At 36.8% G+C, this 27,640-nt stretch overlaps 1 protein-coding gene across 13 annotated transcripts in view; it reads right to left on the bottom strand.

The window, feature by feature from the left end:
- Positions 1-2,386: 2,386 nt before the first annotated feature.
- Positions 2,387-27,640, bottom strand: part of LOC149552117 (uncharacterized) — a 124,629-nt gene continuing 99,375 nt past the window's right edge. For all 13 annotated transcript variants that reach the window (XM_089787602.1, XM_089787598.1, XM_089787597.1 and 10 more), the window contains 4 exons: positions 9,766-9,856; positions 9,600-9,667; positions 3,521-3,558; positions 2,387-3,338 (listed from right to left, as the gene is read on the bottom strand). In XM_089787602.1, the coding sequence (XP_089643728.1) occupies positions 2,999-3,338; positions 3,521-3,558; positions 9,600-9,667; positions 9,766-9,856 (537 nt within the window). In that variant the 3' untranslated portion in view covers positions 2,387-2,998. The remainder of the gene's footprint in view (positions 3,339-3,520; positions 3,559-9,599; positions 9,668-9,765; positions 9,857-27,640) is intronic.

Raw genomic sequence — 27,640 nt, forward strand, 5'->3', positions numbered from 1 at the left:
CTACAAATAATATACTGGGTGGGATACTAATAGCGGGATGATTCTGAAATACAAATATTATATTGAGCGGGATAATCCTGGGTGGGATGATTTTAAAATTTAAAATTTCAATTTCCGTATAAATTTCTGTTACTGTTTATGCTCTGTTAAATCTGTTGTTGCCATCTATTCTGTCTATTTTCATACCATATGGATGTCAAGTTAACATACATATTAACCATATAGATCAATGTTACGGGATTCAGACTCGCCTCTGACTCGGAAAGTCAAAATCCGACTCGGACTCAGACTCGGCGACCGGACTCAGCCAGGACTCCGCAAGGACTCGAAAAATCATACAAGTATAATAACGAACTTTTGAAGGAAAAAATTGAATAACATAATATAAAGTTGAAGATTTAAGATTTAAGATTCAATCCTTAATAGATTCTTGACATGCCACATCATTTTCAGAATTCATATACATTGTAAAAAAACATCTTCCGAAAATCTCTATCTTTTTAAATTTAAAAATTTAAAAATTTAAAAAAAAAAAAAAAATCAGTCCTGGGCTCTGGACTCACCCAGGACTCAGCAAAGTCCTTGGACTCGACAAGTCCATGTGGACTTTGCCAGGACTTGGCGAGTCCAAGTCCAGAGGCAGATTGCCTCGAAAACATGGACTCTGCCTCGGACTCGCAGAGTCATGGCATGACTCAGCGAGTCCCGTAACACTGATATAGATCCATGTCACTTTTTGTGTCAAAATAGCTTTAACTATGAAGAAAGGGGGTCTTAAAATAAAGAGTGGCTGCTTATTGAACCTACTTAACAAAGCTCTATTTGTCATCATAAATTTACTTCCCTACGTTTTCTATTTTCAAACTTTTTTTAAAATTTTTAATCATTAAATTCTCTACCCAATTTTTTTTTTAAAAAATTAATAGTAAAATAAGTAGCAGCAATATTAGCAGCTAAAATACTCCTAAAAACACTAAGCAGTGGCTGCTAAGAGCTGCATCAGGCCGTGCTCTTATCGGGCTTATTATGTATGATTTCAACACTTCCTGTCTGACGGTAATATATTTGATTAATTTCGAATGCCTCTGTTTTCCTTCTGCCACCCTCACTTAATTGTGTTACCTCATGCTACCATCGACGATCTTATATTATGCTCGGGGATCATTTCAATCGGAGACTTTGTTGAGTGCCCAACATTGTACATAATTTATGAATAGTGTGAGATTAGTTGTTTATCGTCTGCGTATGCCAAATGGCCTCTCTCCGATATCTTATCCAGCAGCATCCCAATGTTTTTTTTGGGCAACGCCTTAGGGATTTTGGCTTTCACATCTAACATGTATGTTTATTGATAATGTTTGCATTTGATTGGAACTTCTATCCATTTTCTCGACGTTCCTTCTGAGTAGTCCTCCTGTGCCGCTTGAGGGACTCGTGCGACTTTGATTGTGGTGTTTAACAGTCAAATTCTCCGACGTTATCAATTCCTCAATTGACGTATATGCAAAAAGTGGAAACATAGACCTTGGACCCATAGAGTTTTATAGTAGTGGAATGTTATCAAAGCATATCGAGTATATACAGGATTGATTTGTTGAGTATACAGAAACCTCCAAACAAACAAATCTGGCAAGTGTAAAGCTGCTTGTTGCTATCTTTCACTGTAAACGGTATTTTGCTCACTGCTCAAGTTGTAAACCATCTGTAGAACTGATGACTATTGAGCAAGATTACTTCTGTAGGCCAAGAAGCTTGTCATGGTTCATCTACAGGCAATATAGCGAAACTTGAATCACTTCATGACAGTAGGTTCCTGAGCCAAATTCTTTGGAAGAGGTCAATCTGCAGCTGCATGACAAAGAGCTGCACTGCTGATTCACATTGTCATATGTATTCTTACTAGATTTTCTATTGTTCTTTGCCATTAATGATTATCTTTTTACAAGTCTCAAACATCATAAATGGAGGCCTTAATTTTTGCACAAAAAATAGGGCTCCATCAGAGGCAGCGAGCAAATTAACTGGAAAAGGTTCAGTCATGAGCATATATATTATATTTGGAGCCTAGCACAATTTTCTATAAAGGACTGGCATGCATTCTGTAATGTTGAATGATAAATTTTATTTGCAATTTAAGAATCTTAAGATTGAAGAAATCATAATGTATCCAAGTGACATTTTACTTCAGCTGTGGAGATATTCTTTATCATTATAGCCTATGACAATAAAGGACTTTCATTCACTCTGTTATGTTAAATTCTATTTGCAATTTAAGAATGCCGAGAATGGGAAATCACGATGTACCCAAGTGACATTTTTCTTGAGCCTTGGAAAAGATTTATCATTATAGCCTACGACAAGACAAAAAAGAAGTCAAATATAGCTGTTTTATTAAAACAGTTGGATAGGATTCAATCCATTCATTTCATTAATGACGAGTAAGAACATATATGACAAGGCTTTTATAACGTATGGGATTGATATAACAAAATCCCAGCGTATTGAATAGGATCTCAAATTGAGTCTTCAATAGAATGAACTCGAATGGTAAATGTAGTAGGGTTTTAAAGTATCGATTCAAATCTCCAGGAAACGTGATGATGTGTTGAAATTAAATAAAACATCGCATCCAGCTGACTATGTGTGTACCCCAACTTATGTCCTTGGTAAATTTGAACAAATGAGACATCCCTCAATTGTGCCAACTAAGGTCAATATAACCCACAAGGGATATTTAAATAATAAATTGACAATTATCTGCTTCAAGAAAGACAATAGGACCACCCAAAAGCATCAATCTGTGATACTACCTATGAATTCAAGGCCATTCCCCTGACCTTTTTTGTTGTTTAGAAAGTCAGAGAGCTCCAGAATTAGTCTAGGATGGTTAAATCAGTTCGTTATCAAAAAGACAAAAGGAAATATCACAATGTTTGTCAAAATTTACAATCTCCTCTGGACAATCATGTCTACAATAACGTTTCATATGACCCTCGTATCAGTCATTCACATCCTCCTTGGCCATCGATCCAGCAGACTCTTGATTGATTTCTTCTATAGTGCCTGCACCATCTTCCTTTCCATATGCTTCATTCATTTCCTGTGCGATTGTATCCGCAGTTTCTGTGGCAGTCTCACATGTTTCATCACCACTTACATTGACTTTTGGAAAGGGAATTGATGAGCAACAGTGATAATATCCATTGTCATCATATTTAAAGCGTTCAGATAAATGTGCTTCATGAATTACATATTGACCCCAATTTTCAGAACCATATAGTTCCATAACAGGCCGAGCATCAAAGGGAAGATTCTTTCTGTATCTTCCGAACTTTTTCCTGAGAAATTACCTTGGTATTAGCTATGGTACAAATTGAAATGCAGATAGATCCTACTGTAGAATGGCCTTGCAGATGCAAAAGAAACATATTACATGACATGATTCTTTAATACCGACATAATAAGAGAAGCTATAACTTTCTGAAATAAAATGAGTAAAATTAGCATGCAGAAGACTTACATTTTTCTATGGCTGGTGTTCATCAGTGTTGCATGCAACTGCATTAGTGAGGAAAACATGAGTAAAATTTGTCAGAAAGTTTATAATGAGCATAATTGCCTTTCCATTTTCTGAGAGAATTTAAATTCTTGTGTCATACATTTCAAGAAACTAAAATATGGTGAATAAGAAATTAATCAGCTAAAGACAATCTTTAGACTACCATTATTTTTCACAAAATATGGCATGGAGATAAGTGGAAAAGAAAAGCTTTTAGAAAACATGCAAAATGAATTTTGACACTCTATCCACTCCAAGAAGAGTTTTCTAGGTGACTGAATCTCATATGACACTTCATATCAATGTGAGATAACTATACATTTGCAGACTAACAAAGATATCACAAAAAAATAAAACCGGGAACTACTAAAAGCAACTAAGAACAAGGAAAATCTTAAACAAGGAAGATTATGCAAGGCCGTGTATTTAAAACAATTGAATGAGACGAATGTTCTTTGTCCAAAAGAGTTGCCAGAAAGGTATAAGGGACGACATGCATTTAATTTGCATTTTTTTATGGTATTATAATTGGCTTTAGGTTATCATAGATTATCTATATCATTGGCTTTAGATTACCATAGATTATCTATATATTTTTCCTCTACCTTCTTTTTTGGGCCATAACAAAGTTCTGGCAAATGTTTGCTTGTAAGTCTTTTTTTTATCCACCAGGCGCATGCACTATACTGATGTTTGATAAATGCATTTGATATCTCTACATGCCTCTCCAAGTAATATGGAAGTTCTGACTATTTCTGCTTTGCAAATTATCATTGATTCCGTGTAGATTTTACACAACTGCTCCAACTTTCATGGCACTCTCATCTGAACTCAGTTGACAAATCAGTCTAAAAAATTTTGAGATTATCGATCCTGCTTATTGCTTTGAGGCACTTTTGCAAACTGTCAGAAAGACCACTCAATTTTCTTATTAAGAATTTTTTTTTTTTATTGAAATCATTTACAAATCTTGTGCTCATCTGAGCAACAACATGAGACTTACATGCTTATTCAAGCTCCTTACAAGCAACCACACTAGAAACAACAATTGGAAGACTAAGAGTCACAACTTAGAATCCACCTTTTTACAATTTGACAAATACAACTAATAGAAGACCAAGAGTCACAATTTAGAATTCCACAAAGATGTCCCTCTTGGGATTTGAACCAGGGTCTCCACAATGATAACTCATTGCTTCAACCTTAAGAATTTCAAAAAATACTATATAATAATTACCCCATGAAATTTGATTGTATTCTTGCATGCTCATAAAATCTGCTCTGGAATGTTGATCATGCATTAGAATCACAGCCAAAAAATATTTGCCAACTTAGTTCAGATTTTTATAATTTCTCTCTATATCTTCCCAATTCTTTATCAAGGATTGCAACTTGGCCTCCTTTATCAGGACTGCACCTTGGTTTTGAAAGCTCCATAGTCATGAGATATAATGCTCTCTCTCTCTAGAAGGCGAAGCTGCAAACATCTAGTTTATGCTACAATTTGTTGTTGCATTTTGTCAAGGTACAGATCAACTCCAAGAAAGAATTTGAAGTTAATTTGTTACCAATATTCTCGCACACCAGTGTGAGAATATACTCCAATTTGTGAGTTGAAAAGAGCATCTTCTCAAGTTTCTAGGCCTACCCAAATGTTCCAATCACAATCTGTTTGCTTCAAAAAACAATTGATTCAATGAATGATTGCTCTCTTTCTTTCAATTGTTGCATAAAGGACATTTTAAGTAGGAATACCCGATAAATCATAAAAGACTTCAATTGTGAAGCTAGCCAACAATGGCCCATTAAATCCCTTAATTTCTTTGATGTTTAATTATAAGATCTAGTGGCTAAGACAACAAGTTCAAGGGACTGCAAGGAACTAGAAAAAGCTGCAGCTTCCCAAATACTAGACTAAAAAAAAAATTTAATTAGTTTGTCCCCTTACTTGGGTTTTTCTATCAAAGCTTTCTTTAGCAAATCAAACCCTTACCAAGATTTTTAAAATAATATACCAAATCAAAACCTTGACCACATCAAAACTATGGTTTCTCAGTATTGTAAATGAGGAAGATTACCAAATCTGAGAATAGAAGTATACAGGAAAAAATTGCCCTCAATCATTCTTGCGCAAAAATATCTCTTCCTCCATTTTGTGATTGCAAAACAACAAAACAATTTCGTTCAATTTACTTCCAATGTGATTTCTTGCTTTCCATATGATATAGTCATAGTGAAAATCTATAGGCTTACAAGCTAACAGTGATACAATAAATGCAGCTCTTGTACAAACCCTATCTCCTTGAGATGTGCTGCATGAATTAACTCGGTGTGTGTGTGTGTGTGTGTGTGTGTGTGTCATTTTAAGGCCCTAAGACCTTGGCACATTTAGTCACCAATAATTTTATGCCAAAAATGCCCATGGGCCTGCCCAAAATGCCTAGTGTGGCCATGTCAATGCCTTAAGGTGCAGCCATAGGTTCTACACTTTGATTTTCAACTTTCTTTTATAACTTTAAGTATTTTTACTTCTACCTTCTTTTTACACTGTTTTAAGTTCTTTCATTTAAAAAAATCAATAAAAACTTCTCTGGAATTGTTCTATATCTCTAAAATTTTGACTTTCAAGTCAAATTGATAAAAATTCGTAATTTTGTATGTTAGGTGTGTCAAGTGTGCAATTTTGACCAATATTCATTCCGAAACATAAGTAATTTTGTTGCACTTGGAGGATTATTTTAACACTCTTGAAACCCATATTAAAAGGTCAATCATGTCATTTTGTTGTACTCAGAGAATTATTTTAGCAACTTTGGCACACACACTTAAGGTCATTTGTGTAATTTTTTTGCATCTAGGTAAGATTATAGCATTCTATGCAATTTGCCAACAGTGTTGTTTGGTGTGTTTCTTTCATCAAAATGGCATTTTTCTCCTTTTTCATTTCCTTCTAGACTTAACTCTTGTTTTACTTGATGTGCCGATAAAGCATTTTTGGTACTTTGTGTTGGGATTTAAAACCTAGTTACCGGATTCGCCGATCCAAGCAAGACCCTTGTTTTACACAATGGATTTGTCCGGAATCACGTGCCCGTGAATCGAGATGAATCCACTGTGTAAAACAAGAATCCTCCCGAATCTGCAAGAATTCGCTGCGAATCCTCAATAATCCAATGTGAATCCATAGACAGGCCAAGTTTTAAGTGGGTCCAACTTATTTAATATAACTTTCTTAATAATAAAAATTTGCCTCCTAACCCTATAACAACCCTTTTATTCAACATCCAAATACTTAACACCTCACATTTGCTCTCTATTTCGCTCTCATTTTTCTTTTATTGTGTATATCTCTCTTTTTTGTGTGTGTATATATATATATATATATATATATATATATATATATATATATATATATATATATATATATATATATATATATATATATATAGTGTACACAAATCCTTACGAATCATAATAGGAATTTTTTCTTCATGAATTCACAGTTCCAATTCATGTGCCCGAATCAGCAACTAAGATTAAAAAATTTCTCAAAATTGATTGCACTGATGGATGTGAATAGAAAAACCTACTTTACTCATAAATTTGTATCCAAATTTTTAAAAAATAATTTACATCATTTTGACATACCTTAAGGTGATCATGGCACTTTTCCATGCAAGTTGTCTTTCTGGACCCAAAATCCTTTATTTTCCTTCATTCTTGATTTATACCTACATCTTGATGATAACTGAGGGGTTCAACATCATCTCCTCGGGTTTGAACACATTTGGATCACAAAAAGACGAAAGGCATCCTAACGAGCTAAAATGAGGTTAAATAGTACTAGTCATAAGGGTGAATGGGATTATTTTAGTAGGGGTTTAATAGAGATTATGAAGTGTGCTTGTCATGCATTTAGAATGCAAATATAAATTAGTTTAACATTGTAACTGATCAAACTTGTCTTATAATTCATCAAAACGCAAACTTTTTTCTCAATTATAGGACTTTGTGGGAAGTTAGGTGTAATGTCACCTTTCTATTTTGCCTTAAATCACAATTGCACAAAACTAGGGTTTACCATATATAGTATTTCTTCAATTATGTAATTTCATTATTGAAACCCTGCACACAGCTAGGGTTCATAGAATAATCATAATATCATAATTATGTCTCTTAGGATTATAAATAATATATTTAAGGAATGTAAATCAATTCAATAAATGTTTGGATTTAACTTAAGGATGACCCAAAAATAAAAATGATAAAGTAGGGTCACTTGATGAGGTGCCCCCAAAACCTCCCATGCTACGCCCAAGAGCAGATACATTATCCCCCCTAGCCTCGTGTGGCCCTTTCCATACATGAGGTGGGCTACCTAGAGTGAGGTCCTATCATTGCTCTACTTTATCTTACCATTCCTAACTAGCCTCTCATGATCAAACATCCATCCAATATGGTAGGAGTTTTGAGGAGCATTCACGATAGGGTGCCCTGAAAGCCCATACTTCCTTAGCCCAAAGGCAATCCACTTTGTCTCCTTGGCCTTGTGGGGATTCCCCAATCACAACCATGAGGTGGCGTGCTTAAAATGTGGCCTCATCGTTGTTCCCCCGATCATGAATACTACTTTTCATGCCTTAATTACAATAGTTAGGAAACATAAGTAATGCCTTATACGTACTTTCTGTATTAAGTCCTTTCACTTACAATATATCTATAATTGCTAAATAAGGTATTATGAAATTCACATTAAATTATTAAAATAGAAATGCCTATATACATAATCACTCATAATTCTAATACAGTCCAAACAATAATAATCACCAAAATAATTATTATCTAATTTTTGGATCAATTGATACGAGCACCAAGATAGCGGTAATCTAATACTATTCTTTCCTTTTTGTATTTTTCTCTTTCTACTCGTGCCCTGTTTGAATGATAGTGTGTACCTTCCTATATCTTGTATTTGGAGCTGAAAGCAACCTTGTAAGGATTTCACAACCGCTCTTCTTTAATCACACTGTTTCATAACAAGTGTTTTTGCTATATGCATAACATCGCACCCTTTGTAATTCGCTATCCATTGATTGCGATGAGGTTAATTAGTTTATGCTCACTGATATTTGTCGCTGAGATTATATTTGTCAATGCTTATATTCCTTGATTTCTTAACATTAAAGTATCAATTTTGGAGTATTAGGTGCGTTTGAAAGATTTAGGGCATGAAATATTCAGGCCATATAATAATTTAAACTTGACTATAGTCTTCGATGCGCCCCAAATACACTTATGTAAATATTTATTGAATATATGCCTTCTGCATATGAGATGAGTCACTATTGAGAGATTCAACATAACTGTTGTATTTAATAAATAAATACTCGCGATAAAAGATATTAACTGATCTTCAGCAAGATATAATCGTCCCCCAAATTTATTAAGCAATAAGACAACAATATCATTATCAAAGTCTTGCCCTTGACAATCACGATCGGAAGATGTTTTATATTGCACTCTTTCTTAGTAGTCATTCACTTCTTATGCTTGATGATTGCAGAAAATCAGTTTTCTAATGCTTGTATAAGTATTTTATGTTAGGGACATGACATGAGGTGAATTTAGATTGAGTTTGACATGTATTTCTGGAATTTCCTGCTCTAACCGTGTATCTACTCTAAAATCAGTCAGAGGTCTTATGTCCTGCCTTTCACACATCTTAGTGTACCTATTTATCTTTCTGTTATGATATGAATAAATGTAACAAGCATTCTGTTTCCTTTCCCATCATTCTAACTACTGTAGATTAGATTGGTGTGAAAATTAACTTAGATAACAACTCTTAGTTTTATTCTACATTGAAATATCTTGGCACTGAAAGCAAAGCAACCAATATGTCTTTGCATAAACACAATATCTTAAGTATACCCATCTCTACTAAGGTTTTCAGTTTAATGTAATTACCTTGTGTTTTAAGAATAGATATGGACTAGAAAAAGAGGACACGAAACTACCAATTTTTTTTTAGAGCTTGTACCTTCAAAGCACTAGTAGCATCCTTTTCTGTCACGAGTCCTGCTTCTACAAAAGCATCAATTATGACTCCTGTAATAGTTGAGGAATTTAGAAAGAATCAAAAATAAACATAACACAAAGTTTTAAAGATAAACTGATGGTAGACTGATTTTATATCGAAAGGATACGACAAGCTCGTTGCAGACAATCTCCACCCCCAACTTCTTCCACTGGCGCATACAAAACATGAGCTTTTTCTGGCTTTCCTCTCATGATCTCCTACAGATCATTGAAAGACAAATTATTCAGAAAATATGAACCAGACATAACAGGACCCAAGAAAACACACTTTCCATACACATTACTAAAAACATATGAATCAGACATAGCATGAATAAAGGAAAAACACTTTCCAAGGTGAGAAACAAAAAAGGGAAATGTCAAAACAAATAAGAATACTTATATGCAGCTACATGTTTTTTTAAATTGTTTCCACTACCTTTAATTTTTACATGATCATGTTGTGAGAATCCTGAAGTAATCCACAGTTGCGTATCTTAAATCTATTACACCAAAACTGAGGATAATAAGATTGATCAAAAAAATATGAATGACTGAGGAAACAGTCAAGTAGGTAATGATACATGAAGCTTGCTTTAACAAATATCCACTAAAGAAAATAACTTCATTTTATCGCCTGAAAGGCAAATTTTGTATTGTTGTGCAGTTGACAACAAGGCACTCAAGCTACTAACCAGGTCAAGGAAATATTCAAATAGGATCAATGTTGAATCAGATGCTCCCATCTTAAATAATCAGCTTAAAGTCTCATGTAATGAAATTAAATGAACAGATCACTGTAGGGCCAAAAGAAATGTGGCTGTCATTACGACATGAGAAATTTTAGTGGATCAAAGAAATATCCAGATAGATGCAATCTTGGATCAAATACTTCCATCTTCAACTATCAGAGTAACTTTAGTGTATTGTGTTGATGTTTGGTAGCTTTTGTCAGATAAATCTATAAATAATTATATATATATATATATATATAACTAACAATGATTAAATGTTTATTATATTAATTATCAAATTAACGAATAGACATGTCTCATGGACATTGTCTCTTCTTATCCTTTTCTCATTATAAATAAGAGGTCGTTCCATTATAAATATTATGGCAGTGTTTAGTACATTTGCAGCGATCCGTGAAAAACAACATGGTATCAAAGCTAGGTTGCAAATGCATTAAAAGGACAAGGAATTACAGTCATAAGGGTGGTGTGAGTTTTGGTAGCTGCAGGAGCTATCATTCTTATCTCCAATGGTTGTCTATTAGAAATTGCTATCTCGGTGTTGATGTTGTATCTACTCATTAGTTTGTGACTGCAGAAGTTTTCTATACTGGATATTTCTTTCATGCTCTGTATCCCATCTTTTGTATTGCTCTTTGAAGGCACTGTAGAGTGTTAATCCCCAACTCTCAGCTCTTTTGGTAACTGCCATAATTTAATGTGCTACAGCATTTTGTTAATGGAACAACATATTTCCTTCATGACTGCCATCAATTCATGTGTAAGAAACTGTCGTCGATTCATGAAAAATCTTCATTATTTCAGTCCCATTATTATGAAGACCTTGTGTGATCAAGTATCTTACTTCTGGGCACCGTCAGTTACTATTTATAAAGGCAAGTATATAGGTTCATTCGGTTGATTATTGAAGATTTATACGTGTCATGGCTACTGAGTCAGCCTCATATATGTTATGTCTCCGTATTGTAACAGTAGACTTATGTGGCTGTCGAAGTGTTCTTTCGAACAGTTCTATCCGTGGAAGCATCGTATTCTTTGCGCAGTGGTATTAAGTTGGCCAACTATGTGCCATTCCACATTATTGAGTTTGCATGTTAATCAGCCACCAAATCAAGGCAAAAATGAATTCATCCTAGTTGGCAAGAAATCAATTATAACGTAAAGACACAAATATATTTATATCTCTCAACACTCTGCATACGCAGCGGGAGACTGGATATCAGAGAATAGTTTTCAAAGATTATGCCACATGGATACTAAACTCCATTCATAAGTCACCAAAACCACGCGGAGTTGAAGGAATCTCTAGGAGAAAATACATAAGTGAGAAACAAAGGAAAATTCAAAAGACCAGTAGCAGATACACTTTTAAGAGAGAAGGATTCGGTCAAGTTAAAGACCGTGTATAAGGCATGGACCATGTACATTGGGTGATAAATACTATGGAAGAACATCGTTATCCACCATTCAAAAGAACAAGGGATATAATGTCTATTAAATCCAACATTACTTAATAATTGCATTGGACGACATTACTTAAATGAATTTTATTAAGAGGTCAACTTATTTGCTCCCACATAAAGATCGCCTAGGCAAAATAATGGAGACATGTAATTGCTTCACGGGCCAAGTGAATCAGTTAAAAGCACATATAAGTATATATTAATGCCAATTTTAAGAAGCATGTTGATTTTGGAAAAGTCAAAATGTGCAATTGATGATGAGAAAAGATATAAAAGTGATATAAAGTAAAACATAATACGAATTGGGTAGTGAGCAAATGTTAGAAGAAACTACAAATAATACTTTCACATATATGTAAAAAGGACTCATGAAAGATCCCTGATGGATCTCTGCTGCAAATCTGCTCTAGATTTATTTTGTTTTTGTTTTTTCTAGTTTATTAATGTTTTCTTGTAGAACTAGACGGAAATGCAAAAGAGTTTGTTTGTTTTTGTGTTTTTGATGATTATTCCACATAGAAATGAGAAGTAACAAATGGCAAGAAAAGAGTCTGAAAATAAATAACAATATGCAGTAAAGTCAGAGTTGATACAAATCGTACCAGGCAGATCTCGGAATTAAAGAGCCAAATAAAAGATCCAGTACATTTCCTCTAACAATGACGCCACAACTGGCTGATGAAAACGGGCTGATAAGATGCAAGATTTTGCTGCTGAGTAACCGATTTTTCTATGTATCCAAGTGCTGCAAATGACAAAGTACGGCTGCAAGTACGGCTGCAAGAAATGGCAGTGTACGGCTGCTAGAATTCACCTCCCATATGCCAAAGAGCATGCCCAACAAAACAAACTGTCGGCCCAAGCTGAAGTGGTGTCTACCTTCCTCCTAAATACTGTTGAAACTACTGACAAACCAATACCCAATGCTGCTGAGGGTTACGCCCCAGCCAGCAATTACCCTGGGGTTTGCGTCCCAGAATGCAAATCGCTCAAGCAGAGCAAATCTGAAAAGAAGTGTTTGAAAAATATGCATAATCATGAGAAATGGCGCCCATCTCCTTATAACCCCTTGCAAAGCAATTCGAACCCTAAAGTGACCCCCAATTGGCGTTGGCTATAAAAATGAATTAAATCTTATTTTAAAGTGACCATGTCACTAGAAAATGACCTTTTCCACCATAGTAATAAATCCGCTCACCAAATTGCCCTGAGACCAAAGAGGAAGATTTAGAGAATTTCAAGACCTTTCCAACGAGCTATCATAACATGGGATACGCATCCAGATGAGGCCAAAATTCCCTTATTACTCCAAAATGGCTATTAACTTAGCCTTATTTAAATATTAAACGCTAACTTAGGAAATATTAAAAATATAACCCAAATAGCCATAAACTGCCCAACTGACATCACAAACCATAAAATCATCCTGTCACCTGTCTGTGACTGAAGTCGGAAATCAAGGATCCATTGGCAGTCTCATCCCTAAAATCTAGGGATGCTCCTAAAATTTAGGAAACAAGCCCTATCCCTCTGAAACTGAACCCAAAGGGTCATCTCATGGAAACCCAATCCTGGGCATGATTATACCTCCTAAAAAGTAGGAATGAACCCCATAAATGTAGGAACTGCCTCCTAAAAACAAGGAACGTCACCCAACTGATCAATACCCACCAGAAAACCAAGTCCCCAACACTGAATAACCATACTGGGTCTCTATCCAACCCTATCAGCCTACAAGACCCCATAATAACCTGACTCACATGTCTTTGTTAGACTGAGCTAGAGTGGGGACATGACAGTCCTCCCCTCTCGGAGATGCTTGCCCACAAGCAACTGTAATGCAGGATGTTGTAAAATGCTCTCACCCTCCCAGGTGGCATCCTCTATGGGAAGATCTCTCCATCGAACCAAATGCTCTCGAATCACCCGGCTTCTTAGCCGTCGTTCCCTCACCTCAAGAATCTCATCAAGGACCAAAATCAATTTACCTTCCTCATCCATAGGAGGTAATTCGGGTGAAACTATAATATGCTGTCCAAGGGCCTTTTTCAGGCAAGATACATGAAATACATTATGAACTTTGCTACCATGTGGTAACTCAACCTCATATGCAACCTCTCCCACTCGCCTGAGTATCCTGTATGGACCATAAAAACGTGGTTTGAGCTTCTCAGCTCCCCCTCTTTTTAGGGTGCTCTGCCGATATGGTTATAAACGCAGAAAGACCATATCATCCACCTCAAATGCCCTCTCAATCCTGTGCCTGTCAGCGTACATCTTTTGCTGATTTTGGGCCTGCTGCAAATTCTCCCTAAGAGATCTCATGACATCCTGGTTCTCTTGTAACCAATCCTGAGCCAAAGGAACTCTACTGTCACCAAATGCCAAATCAGTGAAAGATAATGCCTCATATCCATAGAGAGCTTTGAAAGGCGTCATGCCAATGGACATATGATGCGTAGTATTATAACAATACTCGCCCAAATGCAGCCAACGCACCCATGCTTTTTGCTGCCCTGACACATAGTTACGCAAATATCCCTCAACCCATTTGTTAACTATTTCTGTCTGCCCATCCATTTGAGGGTGGTAACTAGTACTAGGTGTTAACAAAGTACCACCTAGTGTAAAAAGTTCCTGCCAGAAGGAACTCATGAATCTGCTGTCCCTATCACTCACAATGGTCTTGGGAAGACCATGAAGTCTAAACACCTCCCTGAAGAACAACTCAGCCACCTGCGATGCTGTAAAATCTAATGCAATAGGAAAGAAGTGGGCATACTTCGTTAGCCTATCCAGAACAACATAGATGCAATCTTTCCCCTGAACCCGAGGAAGACCTGTAATGAAATCCATGGAGATCCCTGTCCACTTCTGTTCCGGTATAGGCAAGGGCTGCAATAATCCCGCTGGGTAGGTATGCTCCAACTTGTTCTGCTGACAAGTCATACACTCACAAACATGGTGTAAAACATCATCTTTGAGACCCTTCCAAGAGAATCTCTCACGTACCGCCCTGTAAGTCTTACCATATCCTGGGTGTCCGGCTGTAGGAATATCATGGAGAGCATGCAAAATTTGTTCCTTCAACTGAGAACCCGGAACAAGGTAAACCCTGTCTTTATAGTAGATAATATCAACTACCACACTGTATCTATCATCCACTATCAATCCCTCCATAATCTCACACATCCATAGAGTCCCATCCTTCTTAACAAGCACTATAGAAGAAGCAAAGGGGTTGGAACTAGGTCGAATGAAACCCATGTCTAATAGCTCATGAATAGTCTTCTCAATTTCATCCTTATAGGCTCTATGATGACGGTATGGGGTAGTAATCACTGGCTTTGCTCCATCCTCCAACTCTATACCATGCTCAAACCCTCTATCTGGTGGCACTCCAGGAGGTATATCACCAAACACTCTACTGTGACGATCCATCACTGACTGAATGTCCACATGAAATACATGGCCATCCTGAGATATGGGTGTTTTGGATTTAACCAAACAATGTGTAGCCCAAAGCACATCATTATGCCTAAGGATGCTCCCCATCCTGCAAGAAGTCACCTCCCTGGTTCCACCATCTGACGCTGCCCTCAAAATCACCTTCTGCCCGCCAGAAAGAAACTCTAACTGCATACGGTGGTGATCAATAATGTAACGCCTAATACCCTGTAACCACTGCATGCCCAAAACCACATCATAATCTTCTATGGGAAGCACATAGAAGTCATCAATCAAAGTATAATCTCCCATCTGAATACTAAGCTGTGGAGTCCGCTTGGTACAACCCAAAATGGCACCATCAGCCACCTTCACTCCAAAACCACCAAACTCCTCGTACTGTAAGCCACGCCTCTCAACTAATTTTTGATCAATAAAGTTATGCGTAGCACCTGTGTCTACCAAACTAGTGATCCGCTTACCCTTAAGTGTACCTTTCAACCGGAAGGCATGAAACTTAGGATAACTGGAGAGGGTAGCCATAGCTACTTTAGCTGATGCCACAGGCTCAGCGGTGTCTAACTCCAACTGTGTCGGAAAATGCTCAACATCCTCTGTATTATCCTCAATATCAATATCAGGAACCTCCTCATCTCCTAACTCAGAAGTCACCTCAATCAAATGAACCTTTCCTTTACCCATGTAACGGTGTCCTGGTTCCCATGGTTCTTTGCAGGAAAAACACAACTTTTTCCTCCTCAATTCATTCCTCGTCTCCTGATTCATCCAAGGAGTTTTAGATGAGGTCCCTCCTTTGTTCTGTGTTGTATTGGCCTTCTGTGCAGGCCGTGAATCTCTAAATGGTTTCTTATCTGCCTGATAAGAAGTGGGCACAGTATCCAATCTCAATATCACATCAATAGCCTCCTTAACAGTAGCTGGTTGGAAAGCAAGTACCAATCCTTTTAGTCTATCCTGCAAACCCTCAATGAACAACATCACACTACGTTTCTGGGGCATATCCGATACCATAACTGCAATATGCTGGAACTCATTAATATAGGCTTCTGCATGACCAGTTTGTTTAAGGTGAGCCAACTCCCTGTAATACAGTTTTGTATCCTTACGGTCAAATTGTGCAATGAGTCGCTCGGTGAACTCAGCATAGGAGTGAACTAAGGCGTGATCTTGGGTGACCAATCCATGGTGCCACCAATCATAGGCAATCCCCTCTAAATGCAACACAGCAAACTGAATAGCCTCACACTCAGGCATGGGCCTCAATGAAAGGTATATGTCCAACTTGTGGACCCAAGCTCGTGCACTAGTGTCTCCTGAGCCATTATATGGGGCCAATGTAATCTTCCCAGTAGCTCTATTGAGGTCATAATTTTTCTGTTGTTGTGGTAGTCTATTGCCACGATCTCCCCTGAACCTGGTTGTATCTCTACGCTGTGCACAATACTGGGGAAGAGGGAAGACGTCCCTAACCTCAGGAGGTAGAGCTCTCCACTCAGCTGTGGCCGTCAAAACTGACTCCTGAAACCCCACTTCTGGTGGTTTCACCTACGCTAGCCATTCACCTGGTATGAATTGGGGAAGCAATGGCTTATTCGTAGTAGGTGTACGATGGCGATGCCTCCTACTGGAATGAAGGTAGCTCCCAACTGAAGAATGGGACTGATGGTTGCGCTGACTACCAGCCACTGAAACTGATCTACTTTGCCTACCTCTGTGTCGACCCATCTCCAAACGCTCCAAGGTATCCTGTAACCTGTCTAGAGCCTGAGCGATCCTGGGCTGAGTAGTGAATAGGGTCCACACCATCTCTCTTTCTTCTGCCTCTGTAGGCATGCCGTTGCCAGCAGCACCCTGTGCCTCACCCATAGCTGGTATCTGTGCGTCTCTGGCGGCCTCTGCTTGCCACTAGTTTCTCCTGTGCTCGTAGAATCTGTGTATTTCTCCACCACGATGCATAGATTTGTATTCAATCCACCAACTAGTGACTACCCAGATGCTGAAATGATTTATCAAAAACTTTTATCCAATACCCAGATGCCAAAATCTGTTGTGACAATTTCTCACAAACCCTACAGGCTAGCAGGATGTAAGCTCTGATACCACTGAAAGATCCCTGATGGATCTCTGCTGCAAATCTGCTCTAAATTTATTTTATTTTTATTTTTTCTAGTTTATTAATGTTTTCTTGTAGAACTAGACGGAAATGCAGAAGAGTTTGTTTGTTTTTGTGTTTTTGATGATTATTCCACATAGAAATGAGAAGTAACAAATGGCAAGAAAAGAGTCTGAAAATAAATAACAATATGCAGTAAAGTCAGAGTTGATACAAATCGTACCAGGCAGATCTCTAAATTAAAGAGCCAAATAAAAGATCCAGTATATTTCCTCTAACAATGACGCCACAACTGGCTGATGAAAACGAGCTAATAAGATGCAAGATTCTGCTTCTGAGTAACCAATTTTTCTATGTATCCAAGTGCTGCAAATGACAAAGTACGGCTGCAAGAAATGGCAGTGTACGGCTGCTAGAATTCACCTCCCATACACCAAAGAACATGCCCAACAAAACAAATTGTCGGCCCAAGCTGAAGTGGCGTCTACCTTCCTCCTGAATACTGTTGAAACTACTGACAAACCAATACCCAATGTTGCTGAGGGTTACACCCCAACCAGCAATTACCCTGGGGTTTGCATCCCAGAATGCAAATCGCTCAAGCAGAGCAAATCTGAAAAGAAGTGTTTGAAAAATATGCATAATCATGAGAAATGGCGCCCATCTCCTTATAACCCCTTGCAACGCAATTCGAACCCTAAAGTGACCCCCAATTGGCGTTGGCTATAAAAATGAATTAAATCTTATTTTAAAGTGACCATGTCACTAGAAAATGACCTTTTCCACCATAGTAATAAATCCGCTAACCGAATTGCCCTGAGACCAAAGAGGAAGATTTAGAGAATTTCAAGACCTTTCCAACGAGCTATCATAACATGGGATACACATCCAGATGAGGCCAAAATTCCCTTATTACTCCAAAATGGCTATTAACTTAGCCTTATTTAAATATTAAACGCTAACTTAGGAAATATTAAAAATATAACCCAAATAGCCATAAACTGCCCAACTAACATCACAAACCATAAAATCATCCTGTCACCTGTCTGTGACTGAAGTCGAAAATCAAGGATCCACTGGCAGTCTCATCCCTAAGATCTAGGGATGCTCCTAAAATTTAGGAAACAAGCCCTATCCCTCTGAAACTGAACCCAAAGGGTCATCTCATGGAAACCCAGCCCTGGGCATGATTATACCTCCTAAAAAGTAGGAATGAACCCCATAAATGTAGGAACTACCTCCTAAAAACAAGGAACATCACCCAACTGATCAATACCCACCAGAAAACCAAGTCCCCAACACTAAATAACCATACTAGGTCTCTATCCAACCCTGTCAGCCTACAAGACCCCATAATAAGCTGACTCACATGTCTTTGTTAGACTGAGCTAGAGTGGGGACATGACAACTCACATCATGAAGGATGTCATTGGATATTTTCTCCAAGATAATGAGATAAGTATTTTTTTTTAATTATTATATCTTTAGAACTACCTTTATTTACTTCTTGTAGTTAATCTTACTTTTGTATTACATTACGTACTATAAGAGCTATTTACGTTGATCTTCTCCGAGAATGTTACTGAGGAAAAGGGGGATTCGATTTCTGACTCAGAGGGAGTTTGACACATCCATCTAAAGGAGAAGATAGAGGATATGATTCAGTCAATCTTTGGTAATCTCAGTCATATTGATTCAAAGGGTGTAAACCATGTTGAGATGGATTCTCTAGCGATCAATAAATTGTAGCAGTCAAGAGGTCTCTGATTCATGAATATACCTCCTGACTATATGATTTTAATGGACCTACCTCCTGCGTACGTCATGAGGAAGTGACAACTTTCAAATGATATCACCTTTTTTTGTATAAGTTATTGAAAGGTGACGATCTTACAATAACTTAATTTTCTATTATGATGGATATCTTACAATGTATATGTAGATCATGATAGATTATACTTTGCATGGTGGATGTTCATATGGTAAGCATTATGAGAGTGTGTGTGCACATACCTTATAAACATTTTTTGAGTACAGGGTGAATGTTATGCATATTGATATTCTAGAAGGCCATTACACAAAGTACTTGGTGAGTATCACACGTCTTGATGTTTTGGAAGGCCATTACTCACAAAGTAGTTGGTGAATATTACGCAACTTGATGTTCTGGAAGGCCATTACTCACACTATTTGGTGAATATCTTGCATCTCAACATTCTGGAAGGCCATCACTCAAAGAGTATTTGGTGAATATCATTGATATTCTGGGAGGCCAATACTCATGATATCAGATGTGATATCAAACACTTTTGAGTAATTGGTGAATATCATGTATTCTAGGAGACCAATACTCATGATATCAGATGTGATATCAAACCTTATCGAGTATATGGTGAATATCATATGTTGATATTCTAGGAGACCAATACTCTTGATATTAGATGTGATATCAAAAGCTTTTGAGTACTTGGTGAATATCGTTGCTATCAGATGTCAATCCACGCTCTTTCTCCAACAAGTTTTATGTCATTTCCTCAACTATACGCACTAGCTCCTAATTCCTTATCATTTGGCCCAACTTCTTCACCAATTCAATTTTCATTTATCTTTACTGATAGTGCTTGACTATGTTAAGATTATAGCTACAATCGGATTGATTTAATCTTAAGATACAATGATGATATATATATATATATATATATATATATATATGTTATATTGTGATTTATATTGTTACTATATATTAACTAATAATGATTAATCATAGACATGTCTCTTCATGAGACATGTCTCCTACTCTTATATTTATAAGAGTTTGGGATCTGCATTTGAAAAATATCAATTATAACAGCAATATTATTACATTTGCAAAGATCCAAACCATTAACATGGTATCAGAGCCAAACTGCAAATGTAGAAAAGGAGATAGAAAAAGGTAGGAGAAAGATTAGGAAGAAACTAAGGGAACATAGACTACTCCCGAATTAGACAGGAATGGAAAGGGCATCGTTGTAGGCATTCCTTATTCTATCATTATTTGTGCATGTTTTGACTGAAGTAATCATGTTGTCATGAATACATCACATCAAATATGTACACAAAATGAAACAAGTTTTAAAATTGCTTTAACAAGCACACACCCAGACAAGTCGATACTTTTCTTTTATCGGGCTTACACCCTAGCAAATTAATCTCTTGAAACGTATTGACAGTTTTGACACATGGATAATTTGAAATACGTTGAGTATGAAGACATCTTCTCATACCGAATGTGTTTGCACGTTATGCAATATATCAAATAACAACAAGTGTGAAACTCTAATGCAATGATGGAATAAGGAATCTTCTTATAATGTAAAGAATTAAAAAGAAGAGAAAAGTGTGTCAGGCATGTATTTTGTTTTTCTATTACGTGTTGGGCTGACAAATAAGTAACAGGTTTATCTGGAAAGGAATGGAACTATTTTATCTAGCATGGTGAGCATTAAATTGAATCAATGTCTCCTTTCCAAACAAAGTGCCACGTCTTAAGTATTGGTTAAGACAACAGTTTGTTAGCTGTAGTAAAATGAGACTATATGTGTGTGTGTATGAAGTCATAGGAAATGAGGTGTGGAGTAAGAGAATAAAAGGTATATTATTTGTTTATTTTAAAGAATTAAAGTTGCATCAAACGGTTGAAGCAAAGGGTTGTTCTATAATAAAGGAGATCGAGATAATCTAAACCTATGATTCGCAGAGGCTATATGCATTCGTCTTAAACACTGAAACAAAAGAGTGTGGATGGATACCATCATATGAAGTTGCGAACAAAGAATGTGGATGTGTATAATCATGTGAAATTAGTTTCTACAAAATCATCCTATTTATGAAAGCCACAAGCAACGAAAAGTTTAGGAGCCTCTCAAAGTTCGTTTCTCGTGGCTTGGTTACAAATCATGACAGAACTGTACCATCAAAGAGTTGATGTGGAAGTCTTTCTTTGATTGCTTTGCGTTGTCAAGCTTACTGAGATTGATGAGGCAGATCTTAATGTAGTTAAATGCTTACCTATTGTGGACAGGAATCATTTTTGTGAAGTTACATTTGAGCAAAAAGGAAGAAATTTGGCCTAAGCCTATTGTGTGGTATAGCATAGTTCTAGGATAGGCAAAGCCTGAACAAATCTTCATAACACAAAAGGTCTACAACAAGGCAACAACATAAGAAAGGAACAAACATACAACAAAGAATGATAATCAAATAATAAAAAGATGATTAGATTGTCATCAACAAACGAGGTCATCGAGCAAAAATTTCATTCTTGAAGTTCAACGCAACATTAAATACTATGTAGTACCCAACTCCTATGAAGTTAATGTGGTCAACATGCTATCAAATGTCGATTTAGTAGACCTTGTGAGTTACGAGCATATTACATCCCGAAGGATCTATTCAAACACACATTAGCCAAATGTAGAGCCAAGGGACACACATGTCAAAGATAGCATCCATGATGATGATGATGATGATGATGAGCAATTGATATTATCCAAAATAGACAAATTTTGATTCTAAGAGGGTGAATACTATGAAAATGTGATCATCATCAAAATAGGAGTGACAGGTAAATTGATATGTTTGAGGAATGATGAAGAAATAATAATGAGACCTAGTCACAACTATTGAGTGGTACAATTAACAATATCTTTTGGAGGGAACTATCCATGATAGTGGTCCTGTAGAGGCATACGAAGCACCAAACAGACAGGGTGTAAGACTTTGTTCATTTTTCATAGCATCATAAAGCGGCATATACATGTATTTATATCAAAGGAAATTTATATACTGGGCTTTAGCTCAACAACAAATCTTTTGGAATAAAGAAATAAATCTTCTCCATATCACACGAGCCTGCAGATTACATTTTTGTATCTATATGTTGGATAACCTCAATAAACTCGTATCATCAAGAAAACCACCATACTAATAGCTACACACAACTAGAATCATTGGTGTTATTCTGCGGGCTGCTATTAAAGGAACTGAAAAGAAGGATTATAGTAGGAGTTCTATGCAGAAACTCTTATTCAATATTGAGGTTGTAATTTAATTCGCTAATATGCAAGAAAAATTTTTCTAAGTGAAATCCTCAGTCAAAGTTCAACAATTCACTAAATTAAATGAAAACCAATTGCCGCTGAGAGGATGCATCTAATTATAGAAATGATGAGAAAGATATTCCTCATCCTTACAACCCTCACAAACAAAACAAGAAAATGACAAGTTGAGAAATAAACACTATAAAGAAAATGATGTAGGGATCTTGGGGAACAAAAATTGATTGAAGTCGTCAAAGAATATGTTCTTGGTCTTTGAATAGAGGTCAAAATAGATCTCATTACATTCTTACCAGCAGCATGTTGATTCGCCCGTCATTAGTCACCTAATCCACTATAGGCATCATTGGACGAAGAAAGAATAAGTTAGAACTTGAGTAGCAGAGGGAGAGTGTAAGCTCATTTAGTAATGTAACTGCTAAAACTCCATGTTTTGGTCATCATTAGAATCAACACTTCAAAATGGAATGAGATTAGATTCAACACCAAAAAAATGGAACGAGTGGGAATTTTACATTGTAGGGGGGCAGAAGAATAACCAATGTTTCATTCCCACCATCTTTAGAGGGGAGATGTGTCATTCTCAAATAATCTAAGAAGGCAACTTCTTAACCCTCATCTGCAAATAAGTATTCTTCTCTTTTACATTCATCTACTTATTGTAATCTCTCTCCTATTTGTATTGTATACATACTAGAAGAATTATTTGCCTTAATCTTTTCCTTTATGTATGAGGATGTTCTTGCAGGAAAAGAAAGTTGGTATTTTACACATGCTATCAAATTTTGTGCAGAATGATAGTAGCTACAAAGACCCTGATGATCAAGATGGATAAAATGAGGATTTTGAAGCAAAAATCTTTAATGATTAAGATTATGAGATTCTTCTACATTAAGAGGTAGTATGACGCTTCTTCGAGGGCAATGTGGGAATTTAGAAGATTGATACTCAGACAGAGTCTAGAAATACATGTGTGACTGCATAATTTTGATGGGCCAACTCTTAAGTTATTCATGAAGAAGTATTGACTTAATCACTAGAAAATCAAAAGATTGATATTAGATTCAAAGTGAGTTCGACAGGAATCCTTGGGTGAAGAGAGCTTTTGGGGAAGTAACTAGAGGACTTGACTTCTCAAGATCGATGTCCAGAGGGAGAATTTTGAGGTGCAATCCTTTGTGGAAGATATCTTCTCTATGAGGAGAAGTTCTAAGTGAAATTCTTTGTATGTGCTCTCCTCTATGAGAGAGAAGTCTGAGGTGAAAACCCTTGTTCCACCCATAGATGGAAGACTCGCCGGTTACTCGGCGAGTTTTAAACACTCGCAGAGTATTTTGGGACGGCGAGTAAATGGGCCAAAAACTCGCCTGTCCAAAAACTCGGTGGGTGTCCAAAAACTCGCCGAGTAATCGGGGAGTTTTACCCAAAAACTCGGCGAGTAGTATTTAAAAACTCGCAGTTCTGAGAACCCGCGGCCAATGACGCCTAAATAGGTCAAAATGCATTGTTTTTTGCATTGTTTCTTTCATTTGTGTGGAGTAAAGAAGGTTTTAGCTGATTGCAAGTGATTCAAGTAAGATTAGAGTGGATTTTGGAGGATTCTAACCGGATTTAGAAGAAAAATTTATTTCCAAGTATGTTCATCTTATCATTGTTTGAAAACTTTTTATAGTTTTAACTTTTAAGCAAAGTTTATATTGTTTTTGTTGTTGTTTGTAAATGATTTCAAATCATTTGAAAGTTGAAACCCTAGTTGTTCTAAACTTCTAGCTTCTAAGTTCTAACTTTGTTTATTCATTTTTCTATAAATTTATGTGTAGGGCAGCGGTCAAGCATTAAGAAAACATGACAAATCCGCAAGAAGAGTGGCCACAAACACCATGCCCATCTGGATATATAGGCACTCGGCCTAAAAATGCAAGAGATAAGACATGGCGATATGCCTATGAAGCTCCAAATGATGTTGAGAAAGTGATATGCATTTCATGTGAGAGAATTATTTCTGGAGGCATAAACCGCCTCAAATACTACCTTGCAGGCATACAGAAACATGATTCAAATCCATGTCTCAAGGTAACTGATGAAGAAAAAAGATTCATCAATGCCCTACTTGCAGCTACTGAAGAGAAAAATTGAATAGGGAGAGGGCAAAATTAGCTATGAGGGCAGCCATAGCTGAATCTGAAGGAGCTCCTTTTGATATGCAAGAGGAAGAAGAAGCACTTGAGAACATACCAGAATCTCTTCGTGGCCCACGGATCCGCAAACAAAATTTTTCTTTTACCGGTTCCACTTCTTCTACATCTCCTACTTCTTCATCACCATCTGGATCCCCATCAAGGATAGGGGGTTATTTTGTGCCCAGAAACACACCTGGAGCACAACCATCATTAGAGGGCACTGCATGGTTTAAGGAGGTGCATGAGCAAACTGATATTGCAACATCTAATTTTTGGTTTTTCAACAATATCTCAATGAATGCCGCTGATAGTCCCTATTGGGTCAATATGGTGAATGCAATGACAATATCAGGCAAAGGGTATAAGCCGCCTAATCGCAAGGATATGAGTGGAAGGTTAGTATTTTACTATTTAAATTTTAGTAATTGTAAATAATTGTGATTCACTTTAGTTCATTGTTATATTTTAAATCTTAATTGTTATAACTTATTTCCTATTTTTTACTAACACTTACACTTTATTTAATATTACACCTAAATTTTGTAGGTTGCTTGACAAAGCGGTTGGTAAAGCAACATTATTGATAGAAGACCAAAAGAAAGAGTAGAAGAAGTATGGTTGCACCATTTTATCTGATGGGTGGACAGATGGAAGAAGTAGAACCATTATTAATTTCTTGGTTGCTTGCAAAGATGATGTGGTGTTTTGGAAATCTGTCAATGCCTCCAACAAAGTGAAAAATGCAGCCACATTGGCTTTAATGTTGGAGAATGTTGTCATGGAGGTGGGAATAGAGAATGTGGTGCAAATAATCATGGATAATGCAGCAGCATATGTGGCAGCAGGTAAATTTAATTTTTTATATTCGAATCAATATGAATCATGAATGTAATGCTATGGTATTATTCAATTTAGATTTGATGTAATTTGTAAATACTAAATATGGAAAGTTTGTTACTAATTATTGATTTTTTGCTAATCTTTTAGGTAGAATCCTCCAAGAGAGGCATCCCACACTTTTTTGGTCACCTTGTGTAGCACATGTCCTTGACCTTCTTTTGGAGGACATAGGAAAACTTGATTGGGTAAGTCCAGTTGTGGAAGATGCTAGGTGAGTCACGAAATATATCTATAATTACCCATGGGTTCTTAGTTTGATGAGAAAAGCCACTAAAGGCAAAAATCTGATGAGACCTGCTATGACAAGGTTTGCAACGGTCTTCTTGACATTGCAAAGTATTCTTGACCACATATTGGCTTTGAAGCAAATGTTTGTATGTGCTGATTGGGTTGCTTCACCTTACTCAAAGAAGCTCGAAGGAGAGGCTGTGGCACGGATAGTCTTTGATGTAGCTTTTTTGCAAAGGCTAAGGAGATTGTGGAGGTAACTTCAAAAATCAAAACATTATATTTTTAGTTTATTCAAGTTTCATTATCAATTCATAACTTACTATATTATTGACTAATTTGTATTTTTCAAATTTCAAATGTAGATGTCTCTGCCCCTGGTTCTAGTCTTGCGCATATGTGATGGGCAGCAATCCCCAATGGGAGGTCTTTATGAGGCCATGGTTAGGGCGAAAGAGGCTGTTAGAAGTTACTATCATGGGGACAGTCTCAAATTTGACCCCATTTGGAAAATAATTGATAGGAGGTGGAACAATATGCTCCACCAACCTATTCATGCAGCAGGCTACTTCCTCAATCCCAAATTTAGGTACTATGATAATTGATTGTCCTTGAAGTTGGGATTTTCCTAAGACTTTATTTTACTTTACTTTTTAAGGTTGTGTAGTAAGACTTGATATCATTTTCTATTTGTTTTATGGCTGATGATTCCTACTCAGATCCTAATGGAGAGGTCATGGAAGGTCTCTCTAAATGCATTGAGAGAATGATATCAAGTGAAGAGGAGAGAGACTTTATTGTGACCGAACAACAAATCTATGTGGAATCGAGGGGTCCTCTGTTCTCTTCTATGCTAGCAAAGAGAGCAAGATCTACTCAAGCACCAGGTAAAGCGTCAAACTTTAAAACTTTTGCTAATTGATAAGTTGTGCTTCTGATTATTTTTTTATTGCTTTATAACTTTTTTTATTTTGTTTTGCAAATGCTTGGTGGGCAAGTTGGGGTGGCAATACCCCCAATTTAAGAAAATTTGCTCTCAGAGTCCTATCCCAACCTTGTAGCTCATCCCATTGTGAGCGCAATTGGAGCTTATTTGAGTCCATCCACACAAAGAAAAGAAACAGAATGACTCAAAAACGGCTTAATGACCTTGTTTATGTGCACTATAATCTTAAGTTGCGCATAAAAAAGGCATAGCTCTTAGAACTACCTGGTCCACTTGATCTAGATGAGATAGATCCTTATTCTGATTGGACAGCACAGGAGCCAGGTCCATTGTTTACACCAGATGAGATCGCTGATTTGGAGAGGCAAGCCATGGAGAGGGAGGTTGACACTAATTTTCAGTTCACTATGGATGACATTGAGGATAAGGACGAGGACGAGGACGAGGACGATGATGATTCAAGCGAGGATCAGACATTACCATTAGGAGGAGATGCATCCTCTTCTAGGACGTCGAGCTAGTCAGTAGGGACGTCGAGCGAGGGGGCACAGCCACAGAGTTCACAGTCACGCAACTCAAGCCCTATCCCAGTGCGAGGCACTTCTAGGACTAGACCCCCTCGCTTTCCTGCTAGTGCAAGTGGAAAGAGGAAGATGTGATTGAGTCATTGACATTGTATTGATGTATTTAGACTTTTAGTATTTACTTCTAGTTTGACAAATTGAAACTATTTATTATTTTGCTTCCTACCATGAGCATTCTAAATGAGAATGCAATTTTGTACACACTATGCATTTATATATATCTAAACTCTGTTTGTTTCTTTTGTATTGTCTTTAATTAACTTATTA

The sequence above is a fragment of the Cupressus sempervirens genome, chromosome 6 (assembly GCF_028749045.1).
Source record: "Cupressus sempervirens isolate cs-2001-9-10 chromosome 6, ASM2874904v1, whole genome shotgun sequence".
In the NCBI taxonomy this organism is placed as follows: Eukaryota; Viridiplantae; Streptophyta; class Pinopsida; order Cupressales; family Cupressaceae; genus Cupressus; species Cupressus sempervirens.